Below are 23,558 nucleotides of genomic sequence, written 5' to 3'. Positions count from 1 at the left end.
ATTTGCCAGAGGGGGATCTATGACAAAAATTCCAACAAAAAATATGTATCTTGATCAGGGGACATTTTTATACGTCTAAAAAAAAAATTATTTTAGGCCACAGGAGTACGGGTCTTAAAAATTAGGCACTTACCTGACATAAAATAAATTGTGATTATGTGGCTCGAGGTACATTATGCGGTCACTGAATAACAATTTTACTGTAGCCCACTTTTTTTTTCACTTTTTTGGGGGGGCAACTGGTATTTCACACCAGTAGAAATTATTTGTTCCAATGTCATTTGTCACTCTGTGTAGCTGCGGTAACGCAGCAAACCCCAAACAATTGCTGCACTACCCAAATGCACTATATAGAAAGTATATAATTGGTATATAACACCCCTGTTTCAATCACTTTTTGGGGGGGGCAACTGGTATTTCACACCAGTAGAAATTATTTGTTCCAATAGCCGTTGTCACTCTGTGAGCTTAGGTAACGCAGAAAAACCGCAAACAATTGCTGCACTACCCAAATACACAATATAGAAAGTATATTATGTGTATATCACACCCCTGCTTCAATCAGTTTTTTTGGGGGGCAACTGGTATATCACACCAGTAGAAATTATTTGTTCCAATAACGCTTGTCCCTCTATATACCGGCAGTATCGCAGCAGAACCGCACACAACTGCTGCACAATGCAAATGCACTATAATATACTTTCTAAGTATATTACACCCCTCAGTAGTTCACACCTATCGATAGCACACCTATACCAGTCCTTAAAAGGACTTTTGTGGCCCTATTAGATAGCGTTTTGTGTCCCTAACAGTCTGCCCCTGCTCCACACAGCAACCTCTCCCTACACTGGGAAAAGACTGAATGTAAAATGGCGGCCAGATCGGGTTTGTTTATAGGGTAGGGGGTGTGTCCATGTGCTGAAACGTCTCAATTGGCTGTCCTGTAGCACCTGATGGATGTGTCATGGGTCAAAGTTCTTCACAGTGTAAAAGAATATAGTGCCATATGTTTGCCTGTTCGGCGAACCGCGAACGAGTGAAGTTAGCCGCAAAATGACTGCCGGGCGAACCGCAAGGCAATCTCTATTGAGCACAATGTCTGTATTCTGTTATGACATTTACTAGGACATTTAATACTGTTTTTAATGTTTGTGTAGTTGTTTGTCGGGAAACTAAATTTTTACAACTGACGTTATACACTCACCTAAAGAATTATTAGGAACACCTGTTCTATTTCTCATTAATGTGATTATCTAGTCAACCAATCACATGGCAGTTGCTTCAATGCATTTAGGGGGGTGGTCCTGGTCAAGACAATCTCCTGAACTCCAAACTGAATGTCAGAATAAGAAAGAAAGGTGATTTAAGCAATTTTGAGCGTGGCATGGTTGTTGGTCCCAGACGGTCCAGTCTGAGAATTTCACAATCTGCTCAGTTACTGGGATTTTCACGCACAACCATTTCTAGGGTTTACAAAGAATGGTGTGAAAAGGGAAAAACATCCAGTATGGGGCAGTCCTGTGGGCAAAAATGCCTTGTGGATGCTAGAGGTCAGAGGAGAATGGGCCGACTGATTCAAGCTGATAGAAGAGCAACGTTGACTGAAATAACCACTCGTTACAACCGAGGTATGCAGCAAAGCATTTGTGAAGTCACAACACGCACAACCTTGAGGCGGATGGGCTACAACAGCAGAAGACCCCACCGGGTACCACTCATCTCCACTACAAATAGGAAAAAGAGGCTACAATTTGCACGAGCTCCCCAAAATTGGAATGTTGAAGACTGGAAAAATGTTGCCTGGTCTGATGAGTCTCGATTTCTGTTGAGACATTCAAATGGTAGAGTCCGAATTTGGCGTAAACAGAATGAGAACATGTATCCATCCTCTGATGGCTACTTCCAGCAGGATAATGCACCATGTCACAAAGCTCGAATCATTTCAAATTGGTTTCTTGAACATGACAATGAGTTCACTGTACTAAAATGGCCCCCACAGTCACCAGATCTCAACCCAATAGAGCATCTTTGGGATGTGGTGGAACGGGAGCTTCGTGCCCTGGATGGGCATCCCTCAAATCTCCATCAACTGCAAGATGCTATCCTATCAATATGGGCCAACATTTCTAAAGAATGCTATCAGCACCTTGTTGAATCAATGCCACGTAGAATTAAGGCAGTTCTGAAGGCAAAAGGGGATCCAACACCGTATTAGTATGGTGTTCCTAATAATTCTTTAGGTGAGTGTATGTTGGTAAATTATGTCAAGTGATCGGTTAAAGGTGGATTTAGACTACCCGATTTTCTAGCACATTATCGGGAACGGCCGTTCCTGTGAATACTCTATCCAGACAATCTGCCCATCTAAATGTTCCGCCGATCACCCAATTGGTGAGGGGAACGCTCAATCATCCGGTGATCTTGTCATTTGTGCAGGCACGCCAGTCATTGTTCCTAGGCAGCAGATTGTGCTGTCTAAACAGTGATCTGTTGGCCAGAAACAATGATCCTTAGGCCTCATGCACACGACCATTCCGTTTTTTGAGGTCCGCAAACCGCAGATCCGCAAAAAACGGAAGCCGCCGTTTGTGCCTACCGCAATTTGCAGAACAGAACAGGCGGCCCATTGTTGAAATGCCTATTCTTGTCCGCAAAACTGGGCCACGGAACGGAGCAATTTTTTGCGGCCCCATTGAAGTGAATAGATCCGCATCCGTGCCGCCAAAACTGCGGCTCGGATGCGGACCCAAACAACGGCCATGTGCATAAGGCCTTATACTATGAAGGAGATAGGTGCATGTAAATGCAGTGGTCTCCTTCACTGAACGAGCAACCGATTCTCAGGAAGGAACGCTTCCTTTCCTGTAACATTGTGCGGCGTAAAGACTTGATTGAATAAAGGTAGTACAACAATAACTAGTTCAATCTTACTAGGCAAACTATAGTATAAACTATAGTCTATTCTTGAAGACAGACCATATATTGACTTGGTTAAGAATCACATTGAAATTAATCAGAGTATTACTCAAGTATATCTCAAGGTTACAGATTATTTCAGCATTACATGGTTAAAGATGAAGAGAAGACTGGCTATGCCTTCATCGCTAGCAATCACTGGACAAAAAGGTCTACAATAGATGAAAACAAGAGCATTGCACACAAAGCTGTTGCATACAACATGAGTGATCAAAAGTACTTACAAGACACAAAGACAATACATGCCAGGTTTCGTCTCACTGTCACGTAGTAAATAACTTCCATCTTTTCCAGCTTCGCATAAAAGTTTCTCTCCATCTTCACGGCTAAGTTTCCCATGGTAAACTGAAATATTCTCCATTTTCTACAAATTGTAACCTGAAAATAAAAGGGAGTTGGTCTTCCTGAATAATGCTAAAGGGAGGTAACTGAAGAGAACTGTGTAAACACAGACGTATAACCCACAAACCAATGTAACACTGCTGCAGGAATTCATCTAGGGTGTCAAGTGTGACAAATCTTTAGCATCATCTCCTCTGAGTTATGAGTGATCTCACTGGCGCACCGTATAAGAAGATGGTATGACGGAAGTTTCCATATGGGGTAAACTGAAACGTCGCTGACACAAAAGGTGTGAACTGAGTGTGTGCATAGTCCAATGGGATGACCAGTCACTGATTAGAGGAAGAAGTAACTTTTATTATATTTTTTGTAAGAGTCTATATTGAAAATGTTCATACATGTGTCACTCAAACCAAATTTGCTTTTGCAACAATCTTATTTAGTAATGCTGACCTGTCTTCCATAATTTGGAGAAATATAATATTATCAAATACCCAACACTGTTAATGAAGAACTCTCGCAAAAAAAAAATATTCTATGACCTGTTAGAAAGGTACATGATGTAATCTGTGATGGATGTAATCTTCTTACCAGTGTCTGTATTTGTGAGTTATCCCCTCCCTTCTGCTTCTCAGCCGTGTCATGTGACCAGCAATCAGACTTTCCAAAAAACACAGCATCTTATGTGTGGACAGGAAGTCTGTTTCTCTATGTATTCCTATGGGAGCCTCAATGTCAGTCTCATATGAATGAATAGAGAAGAAACTGACTTCCTGTCCTGTGTCAGTTGGAGATCGGAGAGTTGGTCACATGACACAGCTAAAAATTAGAATAGAGAGGATAGCTCACAAATACAGTCACTGATGAGAAGATGACCTCACCACAGATTACATCATGTACCTTTTTAACAGGTCAGAGTATAAAAAAAATTTGTGAGAGTGTTCCTTTAAATTAGCCATAGCTGAGAAAACACAGGAAGTCTATCATCAGCTCACCTGCTAATGGGTGGATATGACTCTGGCTCTTCCAGCCATCCAAAGGTACACAATAGGAAGAAAATCCAGCATTCCAGTAGGATAAAATGTAGCCTTTATTCCATCATTGTTAAAATATAGTCACATTGTGTCCGTAAGCAGAAATGCAGTGAGCCCGACCAACAGGGGAATTATACGTGAGGTCACGGTGTGAGCATTAGGTGGGCCGAGGTACATACAGTTCTGGTTACTCACGGTTACGTCGTCCCTGGGCAGGCCTGCACGAGTGATGAGGAGAACGGCACAGGAATTCTCTGGGGCACACTCTGGTGTAAGGGACACAGGCCAGATGGTGGTTCGAGGTGCCCTTGATGGTCTGTATTAATGTGCCTATGGCAAGGTCCCTTGTAGTCGTGACGCCAGTACTTTTTATGGTGGTACAACCATTTACTGTAGTGTTAATTGAGGAACTGAAGACTGAGACAAGGATGGTGCAATCCATCTGATAACTTTTACTGAACGTTGCTCCTGATAACAGTTACATCCAAGTATAAAACAGTCTTTAGTACATCCAGATATGAAATACAGTCTCTTGTACATCCAGATATGAAATACGGTCTAATGCATATGGGGGTAGGATATTGTAAGTCCTCAGGTAAAACAGGCTCTTTGTCTTTTATATATATGAAAGCTACTGCTTCAGACTAGGCTTTTGAAGTATAAAAAGTCTTAGGCTGGTATCAACTCTCGCCTTATTCTAACCTGAATTAAAAGGTGGTTTTCAGAATCCTTAAACTTCTATTTCCAGTGCTTTTCCGACAGTTGGCCTAACTGCCCCCAGGATTTAAACTGGAGGTGTGGATGCCGGAAGCTGTGTCCTACATCTAATTGCAAAGGTGCCTGGGAAGCTTTTGAGTATGGCCGTCTGCTTTCCTTTGACTTGAATAACATACACTAATCCCTTTGAATACTTGCTGTTTGCAGCTTGTCACTGGTCACCCCGGAGGAGTGAGCTATAGAAGTAGATTTCTCACCTCTAGGCTGAATCTTGTAGGCTTTAACCCTGGACTGTGGAGCCAACAGGGAGAGAGCAGAGAGGCCTCCCTCCAGCAAGCAGCTACATCATGGCTGCACACTGACTAGACTTAAGGGAAGACCCCCCTTCCCCCTAACTAGGCCTGAGCTAAGCTATATATACACTGTAACACTACCCCATCTAGTGGAGAAACTAGTGTAGTGCACCCTAACTAGGCCTGTGTAAAGGATCTTACACATAAAATCACATAGTGACATGGGAGAATTTAACATGAGATGAAGTACAGCATACAGGCATAATATATGACAATAAAACGCAATCAAACTAGTTGAAAGAACACACCGATCCAACGTGTTTCTGACTCCTCTTTGTCCTTAATCATTGGTCAGTTAAAAAAGCCATGTTAAATCATCCAGGTCACAATGTACCAGCTCACCATTTCATATGCTCGCCATTTTCTTATTAGCCACTCTGCTCCAACATCATGCTGCTCTGCTGCTGGGTATGTGCCAGCTATAGCTGTCTTGAACTCATGCCAAGGTTTACATGCCGTAAGCCTAAGGGCTCATTCAGACGGCCGTATGCTGTCCGCAAAAATACTGAATGCTATCCGTTTTTTTGCGGATCCGCAAAAAAAATGAAACATGTCCTATACTTGTCCGTGAAAATCAGGACATGGCCCCATTGAAGTCTATGGGTCCGCAAAAATACTGAATGCTATCCGTTTTTTTGCAGATCCGTTTTTTTGCGGATCCGCAAAAAAACGGATAGCATTCAGTATTTTTGCGGACAGCATACGGCCGTCTGAATGAGCCCTTATAAGGGTTCTTCCCATATCAAAACACTCTAGGCCTGTGATGGCTAACCTCCAGCACTCCAGCTATGGTAAAGCTACGACTCCCAAAATGGAGCCTGCTGGGAGTTTCACCACAGCTGGATTGCCAGAGGTTAGCCATCACTGCTCTAGGCCATTGGATTCTTACTTATCCCCTTTAGTATTGTCCATGGTATTCTTAGAGTGACAGTAACAGGACTTAAAGCGAACCTTTCACCTCATTTTCACTTTATAAACTAGCAACAGTACCTTATAGATTATCTTGAGTGTGTTGTTATCCATGTTACTGCCGCTTTCCTGCGCTTTTTATTCATAAAAAAATCGTCTTATAAAGTTCTCATTTCTGCTCCAACAGTCACGCAACAAGTCAAGGGGGTAGCCCTTCCCTCTCCTCTGGCCGTACCGCCCCTGCCCTAACGCCGCCTCTATGCTTTGTAATTGACAGCCGGCTCAGTCGCCGGGACCGCGCTTGTGAATCCTGCGCATGCGCCGTCCTCCTCATTCGCCGCGCGATCCCGTCTTTCTGGCGGACACAAGCGCGACCATGTAACAGAATCGCGCATGCGCCGTACGCGATGCCTGCCTGTCTGCTCTCCCTCCCGTGCGCGCGCTCCACTATCTTCATAAAATACCTTCGGATTATTAGAACAATGCTCCGCTCACGATGATCACTGGCTTGCATTCTGCGGCAAGTATACAGTGATCACGTGGGGCACTTGGAGCCTGAAGATAGTGGAGCGCGCACACGGGAGGGAGAGCAGACAGGCAGGCATCGCGTACGGTGCATGCGCGATTCTGTTACATGGTCGCGCTTGCGTCCGCCAGAAAGACAGGATCGCGCGGCGAATGAGGAGGACGGCGCATGCGCAGGATTCACAAGCGCGGTCCCGGCGACTGAGCCGGCTGTCAATTACAAAGCATAGAGGCTGCGTTAGGGCAGGGGCGGTACGGCCAGAGGAGAGGGAGGGGCTACCCCCTTGACTTGTTGCGTGACTGTTGGAGCAGAAATGAGAACTTTATAAGACGATTTTTTTATGAATAAAAAGCGCAGGAAAGCGGCACTAACATGGATAACAACACACTCAAGATAATCTATAAGGTACTGTTGCTAGTTTATAAAGTGAAAATGAGGTGAAAGGTTCGCTTTAAACTCCTAGAGAGTGGTAACGGTACAGAATTTTCTTCATCTGTAGATAGTTTGTTTGTGCATTGATCTACACTGAGTTAATTGCACCCGGTCCCCCTGGATCCATGGTACATCATTCTTCACGTTCTGCTTCTCGACTGTACTACATTATTTAGAACCTGGCACTTTATTTATTTTTTGTCAGATGTAAACATTTTTCTAGTAATCAATGCAGAAATCCAGGCAATTCCAAAGGGTTCACTTATTTTTTTTCTGGCAAATATATCCTCTCTTCAGAACTTATCCAAATATCTACCCCACTAGTCTTCTAAATAATTACATTTAGTCACGGTGCGGTTCACCGTGACGTGTGTTGCCGTGCAGGCTGGCTACACGCCTTTTGTGTACTGGCTGCGGGTGATTCCGTGCAGGCTGGTTGCTTTTGGCTGCGTGCTGGCTTCGGTATCTAGTGTGAACCTGCCCATGTATGTGTGTACCCCTTTGACTGTATCTGTAGTTCTGTATCCGTGTATCCTGGTTGCCAAGGGCAACGCCCAGTTCTGTATCGGTGTATGCTGGTGGCCAGGGGCAATGTCCGGTTCTGTTCCTGTGAGTCTTGGCTGTCTGACCTCCGGTTCTGTTGAGGTAACTTCCCCTGTCTGCTGTGCCTGGGTGTGTCTTTCTAGGTGCCTCCTTACCCAGCTATATAGACCTGTAGCTGTGGTTCTAGGCGTCAGTTCTGTTTTGTCTGTCAGTTTGTTCTGTTCAGTCTGTCAGTCTTTGTCAGTCTGTCCTTTGTCCTGTCTGTGCCTGGCTAGGTGTAGCACCTTGCTTCTGTTCCTGGGGGTTTTCCATTTACCCTTTGGTGTGGTGTCGCCTGGTTTTGCATTGAGTGTCTGTTCTCTAGTGTCTGTGCTCCGGTTCCTGTCATGTTATGTACTTTGCCATGTTCTGCTCTGTACTTGCCTATCTTATGTATTATGTTTATGTTCCCTGTTTTCGCCTAGTAGAGCGTATCTGCATCCGAGCGCCTAGCAGTGCATAACTGCGTCCGTTATCTGTTCCTGCCCTCTATGTTTGTTTCATGTCTCCTCCGGAAGCGGGTTCCTGGCTTCCCCAGAGGGGGAATCGCTAACCTGTGTGTACCTCTGGTTCTGTTTGTCTGTCCTGCTGGAGGTTTCACCAGCCTGTACCTGGCAGGTAGGGGCCATGCATTCCGAGATCGTCCTAGAGGTGCGACCAGTGAGCCCTTGGCCCAGTCATCCCTACCATCTGGGGCTCTGTGAAGTATGGGGATCACTGGCTCCTCCCTCCCAGTGTTGCTGTGGTCCTCCAGTACTCTTGGTCCAGTGGTATCGTTGCCACTTCTGTTTACCTGCTTTTCTGTCATGTCTGTTCTATTTGCCTGTGACCTGCTCGTCCTGGAGGTCTGCCTTGGACCTCCGGCACGTGACACATTTTATATACAGTTGTGTTCAAAATAATAGCAGTCAGACATCACTAACCTAATCAATCACTGTTTTTGGTATAAATGATATTTCTACATGGCAAATGATTTACTAGCAGGTGTAGTAGCGTAATAGAAATTCAACAGACCCAACAGTCATGACATGCATGCTGCTGATTCTGTGTAACTGAATCACTAGTTGAAAGGGGCATGTTTAAAATAATAGCAGTGTGGAGTTCAATGAGTGAGGTCATTCATTCTTTAAAAAACAGGTGGCAATTATTGCCCTTATTTAAAGGACATGGGCTGCTAGATCGCCGCTAGCACATCCGCAATATCCAGTCCCCATAGCTCTCTCTTTTGTGTCAAAAAAAAGATTTTATAAATATGTAAATTACAAAAGATCAAAAAAAGGGGGGCAGTAACGTAATAAAACGTAACTTTTAATTATACCAGGTAAGAAATCCCATAACCCGGGAGAAAGGAACCCCTTACAAACCTAGACAGACGAACAAGTGCAGGACCTAAAAATTGTGCTCCGCGACAGTCAAGCAGCGACACATTAGCTTAGGTTCCAACATAAGAGACTCAAAAACTAGTGCTGGGTCTGACAAGATGCAATACTCCAGACATGTGTTCTGCAGTGGTAAAGCAGGGTCACACACTAGGTTAGGTCCCTATGTCCGAATCCCGTAAACTAATACTGGGTTTAGCAGGACGCTTTTTCAAAACAAGGAATGGTCTTACTAGTTTCGGTACAGAAACCTCACTATTCACAAAGCGCAAAGTCAGTAGAGAAAGCGGTCACTTCAGGCTTGTGAGCTTTAGGTTTTTTTTGGGCTTACAAGAAATCAAAGAAAAACACTTTACACCACATGCAAATACAAAAAAAAATCACCCTTATTTGCTAAATGGTCATTAGAACATTAGGCACAGAATCAATCTCAAAGAAGAAACTATGTACAGGTTTTTTTTTTTTATTAGATAATTTAGACAAGCACTTTGCTTTGTTCTGCTGCCAGTAGTTCATAAAGCTTACCTAGTGAAACTGCATGAGCCTTCATCTTCTATGCAGGGATCAGTACAAGTGACTAAATATCACTGCTGTTTATAGAACCAGAGCAGCATGGATTGGCATTGACCCTGTCAGATATTTATATTTAGGTATTGTTGTGGAAATTTTACTAGGATGTGTATTTAATATATTGTGTATTGTCATCATGTCTCTCAGTATCAGGGTAAACCATTGGAGTGGATATCTTCCCGTGTATGTCCTGTATAAAAGGAACGTGCGTTTGTTGTCTGTAGTGCGCCTGATCAGCCGCTGGAGATAATGACGTTGTCCTGTAAATAAACATGCATGAGGATCATAGTAATTTTATCTGGCATTGATCACTGAGCAAGGCTAGATACAGTTCGCTCCAGTGGTTATTGTATACATGTGTTTGTGAGCTGGCTATGTTCTTGTCTTCCTATGTCATCACTTCCTGTATGTCATCACTTCCTGTATCCTTGTCTTGGGCCAGCCCCTTTTACACCTTTTGTTAGTAAATAAAATTGAACAGACTGAGCAGGGCGGGAGGAGTGCTCAGCAAGAATTCAATCAAGATGGTAACACATGGGGCTGAGGGAAGGGCTCTTACATTTCCTTACACAAAGATATTGGAGAACAGATTACAACTATTAATATTTCTACAACAGTATGGCGAGCTAGGAAGGATTCAACTGATTTTTTCTCTGCACAGCAGGTAAAAGGGAGGGGAGAGTAAACTGTATTTTTGTCTGCTGTGTCAGAGAAAATTTCTGCTTGTTAAAAGAAAATTTTTCGCTCTATTTGTGTAAGGATAAGGTAAGAGTTTTTCCGTTGTGTAGTTTTTGGTGGATCTGAGTTGATTATACAGAGATTGTATGATGAGATTGTGTGCTGAGCAGTACAGGGTATTGTGTTTTTTTTGTAACTTCTTAACTTTTATGTTTCTATCGCTGGATTTTGTAGACACTATCTTGATTTTCCTTTATGTGATGACCATGTGCTTGTCAGCCATCTTTATGACCATGTGCTATGTCGGCCATCTTTAAGACGTGTGGTTTGTCGGCCATCTTTAAGTTGCTATGGAAAGAGATTTGATTGTTTATGCCTGAAATGTTAGTTTTGTCCAGAATAGTTATCTTGTCTTTTTGTAACCTTTCTATGTACAGTTTGATTTTGTTTTGATAAGTTTTGTGCTGGATATCAGTTGAGTGTTCGGTTATGGTATAGCGCAGTGACCAGTATGATACAGAAATCATTGTGTGAGCATTAGTGGCAGTTTAGCGGTGAAATTGTCCTATAGTTGATGATTCTGCCTAATGTTTGTATATCTGTGGCTGTTACACTGAATTGTAGACTTGTTTGGCATAATTAATACGGGTATTACAGTGAAGAAAGGAGGTGCTTGGTACCAGTGTTTTGTTTTCTTGTGCAATGGAAAGTATTTTTAAAGAAGTAGCAAAATTGAAGGAGACGGCGGCCATTCTTCAGGTTATGCAGGGATCTACTGATCCATGGCTGCAGGCTCAGAATTGTGTAGCAAACCTGATCGGTACCAAAAAATGGCGCAAAAGGAAAGGCAAGTATGCTCTGATTTTTGCTGCTGGGTGGATAGCGGATAAATATCAGGAGTCTTGTAGGCTGAAGCTAAGTTTGGAAGGAGAAGTGGAAGATTTAAAAGTGGAAATTGTTAAATTGAGAACTCTTGTCCAGCAGGCAGCTGAAGCTAGCGCTAATTATGAATGTACTGTGAGGTGTAATACTGAGCTGCGCAAGGAAAATGAATGTTTATCTGAAAGCCTGACGCATGCACAGGGTGCTGTAAGGGAATTGCCAGAGTTATTGAAACAACCGTTGGAGAGTAATGTGTCTGGGATTAGAGGAAATGTATGGGCTGTAAGCATGGGGAAGTCTGAGGACTGTGGTTCAGATAGTGGAACCGACTCAGGAATGGAGATGGACAATGTGTCTGACCCTGGAGTTGGAAGTAGTAACACAAGGCCAGAAGATTCCTCTGATGAGTCTGTGGTAAGTGGACTCAATACAGATAGTAGTGTGGGGTCTAATCATGCTAGGATGGTTAATGTTTTGCGCCAAGTCAAATCACCATGTGCCCAGACAAGGTATTGTGCAGGGAGGCGTTGTTTTGCATGCAGGGAATACGGGCACATTGCACGATATTGTAACGTTGCTACTGGCAACAGACACAGGTATGTTAAGTACCCCAGAACCACACCTAGAAGTAAAGTGGTTTATTCAGCAAGGTGGGGTAATGGTCCCAGACATGGCTCTTTGCAAAGGCAAAGAACCCAGGGACAGCCAAGGTCTTTGATCAATGAAGCGGATTTTAAATCACAATATGAACGGTTAAAATGTGAAGCTCAGAGAGGAAAGAGATCGGTTCTTGGAATTCAGTAGAATTTCAAATTTTTGTGTGCCAAAGAAGGGTACATTAACCCAGGGGCGTACCTAGAGCATTTGGCACCCGGGGCGAACCCTTTGTTTGGCACCCCCCCCCCCCCAAGAAAGTTAAGAAAACATGCACAAACTTTTTTCAATGTTTTCAATAATATTTATAAATAAAAATAAAACCCCTTAATAAAATAAACCTCTGCACACCCCCTTAACGAAATAAACCCATTAACCCCCCCTTAATAAAACCCATTAACCACCCCTTAATAGACCCCTTAACCCTTCCTTAATAAAATAAAAACCTGCACCCCCTTAAACCCCGGTATAATAAACATTGGTGGCGCAGTGCGCCCCCCCTCCCTAGTATAATAAACATATAAACATTGGTGGTGCAGTGCGCCCCCCCCAACACCCCAGTATAATAAACATTGGTGGGCAGTGCGCCCCCCCTCCCTAGCATAATAAACATATAAACATTGGTGGTACAGTGCGCCCCCCCCCCCCAACACCCCAGTATAATAAACATTGGTGGCACAGTGTGCCCCCCCAACATAATAAACATTGGTGGGCAGTGCCAATGAGGGTTAAAAAAATAAATAAAAATTAACTCACCACCTCCAATTGATCGCGTAGCAGCCGGTCTCATGTACTTTTTCTTCAGGACGCAGGACCTGTGGTGATGTCACTGAGCTCATCACATGATACATCACATGATCCATCACCATGGTAATGGACCATGTGATAGAGGCTGGAGCTCAGTGACGTCACCACAGGTCCTGAAGAAATTACAAGGAGACCGGCAGCAGCTACGCGATCAATTGGAGGAGGTGAGTTAATTTTTTATTTTTTAACCCTCATTGGCACTGCCCACTGCCCACCAATGTTTATTATACTGGGGGGGGGCGCCGCAATGAATGTTTATTATACTGGGGGGGGGCGCCGCAATCAATGTTTATTATACTGGGGGGGGGCGCCGCAATCAATGTTTATTATACTGGGGGGGGGGCGCCGCAATCAATGTTTATTATACTGGGGGGGGGGGCACTCTGAAGATAACTGAGCTGTTAATACAAATACAGGAGGCGGGTGCCGGAATCAAATAGCGGCACCCGACCTCTATGACAGGGAGCGGCACCTAAGTGGTTAACTGCCGCTGATCGCAGCTCCCTGTCATAGAGGTCGGGTGTCGGCTATTTGATTCCGGCACCCGCCTCCTGCATTTGTATTAACAGCTCAGTTATCTTCATTGGTGGCGCAGTGGCCACAGCCCCTCCCCCGGCCTTGTCCCGCTTCTTATTCGCCGCGGCGGCAGCAGCACAGGGGGAGGGAGAGACCATCTGGAGCCCTGCCCCTATCACAGCGCCACGCCTGGCCCACTCGCCACATTTTTATTTTTATTTTATTTTTTTATCCTCAGTCGCGGCTGGCACCCCCCTTGTGAGTGGCACCCGGGGCGGGCCGCCCCCCCCCTTGGTACGCCACTGCATTAACCCCTTAGGGACCGGGCTCATTTTCACCTTAAGGACCAGGCCATTTTTTGGAAATCTGACCAGTGTCACTTTAAGTGCTAATAACTTTAAAACGCTTTGACTTATCCAGGCCATTCTGAGACAGTTTTTTCGTCACATATTGTACTTCATGACACTGGTAAAATGAAGTAAAAAATTATTTATTTTTTTTGCCCAAAAAAATACCTAATTTACCAAAAATTTGGAAAAATTTGCAAATTTCAAAGTTTCAGTTTCTCTACTTCTGTAATACATAGCAATACCCCAAAAAATTTTGCTGACTTTACATTCCCCATATGTCTACTTCATGTTTGAATTATTTTGGGAATGATATTTAATTTTTTGTGGATGTTATAAGACTTAGAAGTTTAGAAGCAAATCCTGAAATTTTTCAGAAATTTACAAAAACTAAATTTTTAGGGACCAGTTCAGGTCTGAAGTCACTTTGCGAGACTTACATAATAGAAACCACCCAAAAATGACCCCATCTAAGAAACTACACCCCTCAAGGTATTCAAAACTGATTTTGCATACATTGTTAACCCTTTAGGTGTTGCACAAGAGTTATTGGCAAATGGGGAGGAAATTTGAGAATTTAATTTTTTTGTCTAATTTTTCATTTTAACCCATTTTTTCCACTAACAAAGCAAGGGTTAACAGCCAAACAAGACTGTATCTTTATTGCCCTGACTCTGTCGTTTACAGAAACACCCAATATGTGGCCGTAAACTACTGTACGGCCACACAGCGGGGCGTAGAGTGAAAGGTGCGCCGTTTGGTTTTTGGAAGGCTGATTTTTATGGACTGGTTTATTTACACCATGTCCCATTTGAAGCCCCCTGATGCACCCCTAGAGTAGAAACTCCATAAAAGTGACCCCATCTAAGAAACTACACCCCTCAAGGTATTCAAAACTGATTTTACAAACTTTGTTAACCCTTTAGGTGTTGCACAAGATTTAATGGAAAATAGAGACACAATTTCAAAATTTCACATTTTTGGCAGATTTTCCATTTTAATATTTTTTTTCCAGTTACAAAGCAAGGGTTAACAGCCAAACAAAACTCATTATTTATGGCCCTGATTCTGTAGTTTACAGAAACACCCCATATGTGGTCGTAAACCGCTGTACGGGCACACGGCAGGGCGCAGAAGGAAAGGAATGCCATATGGTTTTTGGAAGGCAGGTTTTGCTGGACTGTTTTTTTTTACACCCTGTCCCATTTGAAGCCCCCCTGATGCACCCCTAGAGTAGAAACTCCAAAAAAGTGACCCCATTTTAGAAACTAAGGGATAGGGTGGCAGTATTGTTGGTACTAATTTAGGGTACATATGATTTTTGGTTACTCTATATTACACTTGTGCGGCAAGGTAACAAGAAATAGCTTTTTTGGAACTTTTTTTTTTTGTTATTTACAACATTCATCTGACAGGTTAGATCATGTGGTATTTTTATAGAGCAGGTTGTCACGGACGCGGTGATACCTAATATGTATACAATTTTTTTTATTTATGTAAGTTTTATACAATAACTTCATTTTTAAAACCAAAAAAATGTTTTAGTGTCTCCATAGTCTAAGAGCCATAGTTTTTTCAGTTTTTGGGCGATTATCTTGAGTAGGGTCTCATGTTTTGCGGGATGAGATGACGGTTTGATTGGCACTATTTTGTGGTGCATATGACTTTTTGATCGCTTGCTATTACACTTTTTGTGACGTAAGATGGCAAAAAATGGCTTTTTCTACACCGTTTTTATTTTTTTATTTTTACGGTGGTCACCTGAGGGGTTAGATCATGTGATATTTTTATAGAGACGGTCGATACGGACGCGGCTATACCTAATATGTATACTTTATTTTTATTTATGTAAGTTTTACACAATAATTTCATTTTTGAAACAAAAAAAAATCATGTTTTAGTGTTTCCATAGTCTAAGAGCCATAGTTTTTTCAGTTTTTGGGCGATTATCTTGAGTAGGGTCTCATTTTTTGCGGGATGAGATGACGGTTTGATTGGTACTATTTTGGCATACATGCGACTTTTTTGATCACTTTTATTACCTTTTTTGGGAAGTAAGGTGGGCAAAATTTCAATTTTCTCATAGTTTTTATTTTTTTATTTTTATGGCGTTCACCATGCGGGGAAAGTAACATGACCATTTTATAGATCAGGTCGTTACGGACGCGGCAATACCTAATATGTGTAGTGTATTTTATTTTTTTAATTTTTATTCAGTGATAAATGGTTTTTTTTTTAATCTTAACTTTTTTCACTTTTTTTTTCATTTTTTTGACCCAGACCCACTTGGTTCTTGAAGATCCAGTGGGTCTGATGTCTGTGTAATACAGTACAGAACCCTATATAGGGCTTTGTACTGTATTTTACTTACACTGAACAGATCTATGCTTTTAGCACAGAACTGTTCAGCACCATGGACAGCAGGACGCCTGAGCAGGCGTCCTGTTGCCATGGGAACCTTCCCCGTCTGCCACAACTTCGCAGACGGGGAAGGGTAAGCACAGGGCTGAGGGGGGCTGTCTGGGGGCTCTCTCCTTCTCCATCGGGGGGCTGCAAAGGCACAGCAGCCCCCCGATGGGAGAGGGAGGGAGCTCCCTCTTACTGTTAACTTTTTCCATACAATGGTCCGTACGGACCGCTGTATGGAAAGGGTTAAACGGCTGACATCGCATCACCGATGTCAGCCGTTTATACCAGGGTGCCAGCAATGTGCTGGCACCCTGGTATAACCCACTAGAAGCCAACGAATTTTCAAGGGGAGGCGGGTGGGGGATCGCGATCCCGCCTGCCGCACCGCCCACCTCCCGCAACGCCCCCACCGCCTGCGACATTGATTTTAGGCACTCTAAAGGCACTCTAAAGTCAGGGACCGCGGGGATCAGAAACTGCACAAAGCGCAGCAAACCGCAGGTCTGAATTGACCTACGGTTTGCTGCGATCGCCGACATGGGGGGTCACATGACTCCCCCTGCCGTTGTGACAGGATGCCGGCTGAATGATTTCAGCCGGCATCCTGTTCAGATTAACCCCTGGGGCGCCGGAATGCCTATTTAAAGTTAGGACGTACCGGTACATCCTGTGTCCTTAAGGACTCGGGAAATAGGGCGTACCGGTACGTCCAATATCCTTAAGGGGGATAAGGTCTTTGTCAACCATTTTAACTCTTAAGACCTAATTTAAATAGAATCCCTTCACCTATAAAAAAAAACAACGGTTTTGGGATCTTATAAATAAATTTAAGAGGGGTACTCTCTACAGAAGGGAACACACATAGATCGTGGAATTGGTTATCAATTTATCAATTTATCAATTAATTTAATATCTTCACTGCAAGATAACAATCATGGGCAATCCCTAAAATATTAAAATATAGATACACACAGTAAAATCACATCAATCAATGTAAAATAAATTCCTAAAATCAATATGTGTGAAGGAAAAGAAGTAGGTAAACAGTCCACCATATATATATCTCCTTTTCAGGGATAGTAGGTCCTTAGTTGTAATATAGTATCTTTAAAGAAGAAATTAAAGTGCACTAGTGCCGTTCTTTGATTAAAATGTGCAATTTGAGCAGTCCAATATATCGTTGTCCTGTTTATATTGAAATACTATAGGTCAATTCGACCTCAGTTATCCCTGGGTCCGTAGCTCTGGTGCGCTGTGTATATCAGCCAGCCGGCTGTAAGGTGCGCTAGTTGTATCCAGAGGTAAACATAAGTTTCGCTTACCAGATTCTCAGGTATCCTCCTCGCCCGCCTCCTGATACTCGGTGTCTCTTACCGGCCTCCCGTTCCACGGCGTCCTCCGCTGCCCTGCTTCTCACACTTCACGCAGCGTCCCACGTGGTGACGAAGCTGGCGTCGGCACGGCGTATCACGTAGCGGAGCTCTCCCTGCTGGTCAGCTGGGTGTACTTGCCGGAGGTTTAGATCGGGCTTGGTTTATTTCTTAGACAGGCCTGTCATATTATCAGTCGAATGTCCTTATATGAACATCGGATATTTGCGCTCACTTCCTGGGACCAGGGCCGCTGATAGGCCAGTACAGCTGGCCCAGTTGTACCGGGCCCGGCTGGCAGGGGGGCCCGGGCTGCCGACTCCCGAGCCATTTTAATTTTTTTGCTGTCAGTGGGCTGGCTCCAGTAACAGCAGGCAGTGTGGGGGCGGCGCTCACTCACTGACGTCACACGCCTGCTCCTCCCACTAGGCGGCGCAGGCGCGTGACGTCAGTGAGTGAGCGCTGCCGCCCGCACTTGTTACTGGAGGCTGGAGGGTGGAGGGAGGAGGCAGGAGCTGAATGTAAGGTAGTATTTTAGTAAAGAGATGAGCGCTGTGCCTGTGCTAAAATTAAAGTTACTGTCTGCAGCCTGCACGGCTGCACCGATTTATTAATGTATACTACTGTGAGTGGCGGGGGGGGATCTATATGGATGACATCATGACGGCACTGTTATAGGGAGGGCGGGGGATCCGTGGATGGCACTGTTATGGGGGGGGGGTCTGTCATGTGGATGACACTTATGGGGGGGGGCCGGGGGGTCTGTGGATGACACTTATGGGGGGGATCTGTGGATGGCACCATTATGGAGGGGGATCTGTGGATGACACTGTTATGGGGGGGATCTGTGGATGACACTGTTATGGGGGGGATCTGTGGATGACACTGTTATGGGGGGATCTGTGGATGACTGTTATGGGGGGGATCTGTGGATGGCACTGTTATGGAGGGTATCTGTGAATGGCACTGTTATGGAGGGGTATCTGTGGATGACACATAGCATAAGATGCTATATACGGTATGTGTCATCCACAGATCCCCCTCTATAACAGTGCCATCCACAGATCCCCCCATAACAGTGCCATCCACAGATCCCCTCCATAACAGTGCCATCCACAGATCCTCTCCATAACAGTGCCATCCACAGATCCCCTCCATAACAGTGCCATCCACAGATCCCCTCCATAACAGTGCCATCCACAGATCCCCTCCATAACAGTGCCATCCACAGATCCCCTCCATAACAGTGCCATCCACAGATCCCCTCCATAAAAGTGCCATTCACAGATCCCCTCCATAACAGTGCCATTCACAGATCCCCTCCATAACAGCGCCATTCACAGACGACCCCCCAGCGCCATAAATATCACTTGTAGACAAATCTGCATGTTGTTTCAAGGCGGCGTCTGGGGAGGGGCCAAGGGCGGGGCCAGGGGTGTGGCTGAAGGAGGGATCAGGGGGTGGAGCTGAAGGGGGCCCCGTCATGTATGCTGTACGGGGCCCCATGATTTCTATCAGCGGCCCTGCCTGGGACCATACGCGTTTCGGGGACAACCCCTTCCTCAGTGGATCTCGGTTTTGGGATCTTGTAATGTTAAATCCTGCTTCTCTGGTAAAATGAATCTGAAGCTGTTTGGGGCTGGGCAAATTAACATTTCAATGACTGGGTGGGTAGAAATTCTCCTGTATGGTTTCAGGTGAACCCTCCAAGACATTGATTTGTTAATTCAGTCCTATACAGTTGAATGTGTTCCAGAGGGTTTTTGTATTTGAGTTTTGGGTTTTAAGTTAAAATTAACTTTTTACTGAATCTCAATGTATATAGCAAGACTGTCTGTAACTGAAGTTTACTATGTTTGTTTTTCTCTCCTGTTTACAGGTCTTCTTCTACTAATCCATTTTTATTTTCTAGGTTTTTATTGAAGTTTCTTTCAGTTTTTCCTTATTTACCAACCCATTTTTATTTTTAGTCTATTATAAAAAATTTTCTTTTTCATATTTTGGCTCTTTTCTCTTTTTCTTTCTTTTTCTCTCTCTGTAGATTTGGTTAGGAGTACTGGGGGTCTCATGATATTGTGTGGGAACTACTGTCTGAATTCAAGGGTTGCTGCTGAGTGAGAGGTTTTTGATCGGTCACTGCAAAAAGGGCTACGTGTGCTGTTCGGCTTGACTATATAGAATCATATCGGCAAAGGAAAGTGAGTTGATGAGCTTTTTTTAAGGAGACAAGGTGATAAATATATCACCCAGGCATACCAATAGCTGTGTGAGTAACCCCATTCCCCACAGGAGTACTGTGTGTTTGTTTCCTGTGCACCCCTCGTCCCCACAGAAGGTACTGTGTGTTCTCTGTGCACCCCTTTTTCCACTCCAGGTCAATTGGAAGCCCTATCCTGTGGTCAGGTCACTATTCAGAGCCAAAACCGAGGCTGGTATATCTCATTAGGAGACTCTGAGGGCCGCCGTGTGTCGACGAGAGCCCTTTTCCTCACACTGATTACTCCTTTTCCTGAGGTCTAACTAGGGTGAACGGAGTCCGTGTGTCGGTGCCAGAAACCCTAGGGCAACTCAGAGGCGAACGAAGGGGAGTAACAGCCGTCCAGCGTGTGTCGCAGGGCAGTCCTAGCGTAGGTCGCGGGACAATTCCTTGCGTAGGTTGCGAGAAACTGTAGGATGGACGCATCTACTTTTAGAAAGCTCGAGCATGGGTTTAGGGAAATTTAGGGAACAGAAGGGTACCACTTCTGACTATAGGACAGCCAAGCAGTACATGAAATCCATCTATGGAGGAGTAGTTGTTAAGCCCCTCAAAGATTGGCACCAAGGGACTGTAGGTTCAGAGTGGACCATCCCCAAAGAAGGGACCTTTGAGGTCTGGATTGGGAAAAATTTTGTCCGGAATTACCCCACTAGACTCCAAAGCCATGGTTCCCTCCAGAAAGCAGAACTGTGGCTGCACGAATCCATCGATCTCCAGCAACAGGGCATTCAAAAGTCCCAGACAGTGCAAACTAACACTGTCATGTACTCCCGTCCCGCTAAGACTGCAGAGTCCAAGAGAAGTGCTTTTCTCTTTCTCCTTTTCTTTTTCTCTTTCTCTCTCTCTCCCTCTCTCTCTCATCTCTCCCTCATCTCTCCATCTAACCTTGAGACGATGCACCATGTCTAATCCAGCTTCTCTTTGTCCTGGTTTTAAGGACGATGAGAAGGGGGGAAAGTGGTGCAGAAAACAACGATCTTCAAACTTTCTAACCTCTCAAATGTCAATCAATTTCTAACCTAGTAGGGAATTACGTCGAGAACCAACATGACTGCCTTTTCTTTGACGGTACTTGGGTCAGATTTTTGCAAAGAAGGTTAAAATCAAAGCCGTTCGATGGCCTGAATGTTCCGCTGTAACCCTTTTATTCCATCAGGTATGCCCCCAGGCAGCCCCACGGGTTATCACCCGATGTCCACCACCGGGTTCAGGAGTTTCCCGGACCCAGACTCAATAACCAGTGTTCATTCTAGTCAACTAGGTGATTGGGTCATGCTAAAGAAACATCCGAGGACGGGACTAGAGCCGAGATATCTTGGGCCATTCCAGGTGCTGCTGATGACGCCAACCTCTCTAAAGTTCGAGGGATGAGACAACTGGATCCACACCGGTCACTGCAAGAAGCTGCTCAACTAAGTCAAAGAATGCAGAGTATCACTTTTGTTTATTTGTTACAAGGAGGCATTTGTTGATAGACGATACTTTCCTAGAGGGTAATATTAATATTAGCTCTGGCTCCTGCTCCTCGCTTGTTAATCCTGTATGGGTGTCCGGGCAGCTAGGCGACCCGTAGATGTGGGATCCTCCAGTTGTGAGGAAGGTATACAGTTATGCCTGGCTAGCAGACACCATTGACAAGGGTCAGGCCCATACTGACAGGAGCAGGGCAGAGGCGGAGCTATGACTAGTGAGGGTCAATCCTTTTTAAAGCTTTGGGAGGTCTTGGGGCTCACTGGTTTTCCATTGGATCCGGGCGAAAGGAAATAGGACATGTACTTATGTTTTTTTGTTTACATTCCTTCTATACGCCGGAGTGAGATGTTCCTGATGTCTAATCGACTGAGTTACCGAAGCCCGAACAGACAAGACGCCCTGAAGACCAAACCATGGACCAGATGCAGAGCATCCCAAACCAGCCTGTGACCAACGCGAAACGCCACCTCCTAAGTCACCTCCCAAAGAAAAGAAGCTACGTGTCAAGATTGACTTTCTGTTTTCCATCATCTGTTTTGTTTTATGGATTCAGGACTTTTCGTAGACAAGACAGTTTTTTTTCAAAGAAGATCGAGATTCGACGAGGGACACAGGGGAGCATATGACAAAGAGGAAGGACTGTTGTGGAAATTTTATTAGGATGTGTATTTAATATATTGTGTATTGTCATCATGTCTCTCAGTGTCAGGGTAAACCATTGGAGTGGATATCTTCCCGTGTATGTCCTGTATAAAAGGAACGTGCGTTTGTTGTCTCTAGTGCGCCTGATCACCCTCTGGAGATAATGACGTTGTCCTGTAAATAAACATGCATGAGGATCATAGTAATTTTATCTGGCATTGATCACTGAGCAAGGCTAGATAAAGTTCGCTCCAGTGGTTATTGTATACATGTGTTTGTGAGCTGGCTATGCTCTTGTCTTCCTATGTCATCACTTCCTGTATGTCATCACTTCCTGTATCCTTGTCTTGGGCCAGCCCCTTTTACACCTTTTGTTAGTAAATAAAAGTGAACAGACTGAGCAGGGCGGGAGGAGTGCTCAGCAAGAATTCAATCAAGATGGTAACACCTGGGTCTGTCTCTGACTGCGGCTGAGGGAAGGGCTCTTACATTTCCTTACACAAAGATATTGGAGAGCAGATTACAACTATTAATATTTCTACAACAGTATTAAAAGAAAATTGCTGTGAATCTGACAACAGAGGTATTCAATGGCTATAGTATTTATAATAGAGGAGAAGTAGATGTGAGAAGAGCACACACAGTTTTCATAATTGTTATACAACTTAAAGGAAACCTGTCAAAATAAAAATGCTGTCTGATTGTCACGAAGGGGTATAAAAGAAGAAAGAAGGTTTGAGGGTTAGTCAGATCTGATGAAATAGACTCCACTGGATCTGAAAAACTTGAGGCGCCAGGGGTTTATAGGAGTAGTGTGGAGAAGACAGAATAGTAGATAGGCTGCTCAAGGGTTTGTCAAGCAGACTAGTGTGTCCACTTGTGTAGGATAATTGGGTAGAAGAAATTGGGAGAACCGATGGGTGTGGGTAACCCCTGAAATCCGCCTATTTCTGGAAACCCGTTGCGATCGCCAATAGTAATTGGTCGGTAGGAAGGTATTCTGGTAAGGTATATGTTTGTTATAAAATACCAATAAACAACAATATACTACACTGGGTCTCAGGTGCCTAAGGGACCGTTAGTTAGCTGTAGTATTATACAAGCCAATGTGTAGTCAATGAATAGAGCGAACAAGTGGAAACATACGGGTAAAATACGTATAAAAAGATACATGTATCATAAAAATACGAAAGTATCGTATACTTCTTACTCACTTCACGAGGGGGGTGGTTTACCAGGATAAGCATAATACACCTGTAAACCAAACCCCCCCCAGCCTGGATCGCTTCTAGGGTTTTACAAGATGAAGGCAGCCAAACACACGGGTGTTGTTTATCAAGTTCCTCCGCCTGCCTGAAGCGGAAATGCCCCGCTGTGATGGTGCGCATGGCTGGGAGCCGATGCGTGTCAAGCTGGAACGCATCGCGGTTTCATGCGCATGCCCAGTGGTGCTTGTCTCTGGAGCGGCTCGGCGGCCTGTGCGCTGGTCCGGAAGTTGAATTTCCATGGCGGTGCGTTCCAAGCTGGAACGCAAGTTCTTATTCCGGCTCCTGCAATTTACCTGCTCGTTATGTCTTTGTTTCTTCTGTGTTTATCGGGGTCATAGTATTTTGGAGTCATTAATAGGCCATGTATAAGAGCCTTTTTAATAAAAAAAAGTCATTATAATGTCTGTTTGTTTAGTATAAAACGAGGAATAA

At 44.3% G+C, this 23,558-nt stretch overlaps 1 protein-coding gene across 8 annotated transcripts in view; it reads right to left on the bottom strand.

Annotated features, from left to right (window-relative positions):
* SH2D1A (SH2 domain containing 1A) overlaps positions 1 to 23,558 on the bottom strand; it is a 121,470-nt gene that overhangs the window by 65,769 nt on the left and 32,143 nt on the right. For 2 of the 8 annotated variants that reach the window (XM_040405742.1, XM_040405745.1), the window contains exon 2: positions 3,201 to 3,354. In XM_040405742.1, the coding sequence (XP_040261676.1) occupies positions 3,201 to 3,337 (137 nt within the window). In that variant the 5' untranslated portion in view covers positions 3,338 to 3,354. The other 6 variants (XM_040405740.1, XM_040405748.1, XM_040405746.1 and 3 more) reach the window with 5 other exon arrangements.

The sequence above is a fragment of the Bufo bufo genome, chromosome 8 (genome assembly GCF_905171765.1).
Source record: "Bufo bufo chromosome 8, aBufBuf1.1, whole genome shotgun sequence".
Lineage (NCBI taxonomy): Eukaryota > Metazoa > Chordata > Amphibia > Anura > Bufonidae > Bufo > Bufo bufo.
This window is presented reverse-complemented; position numbering and strand designations above follow the sequence as displayed.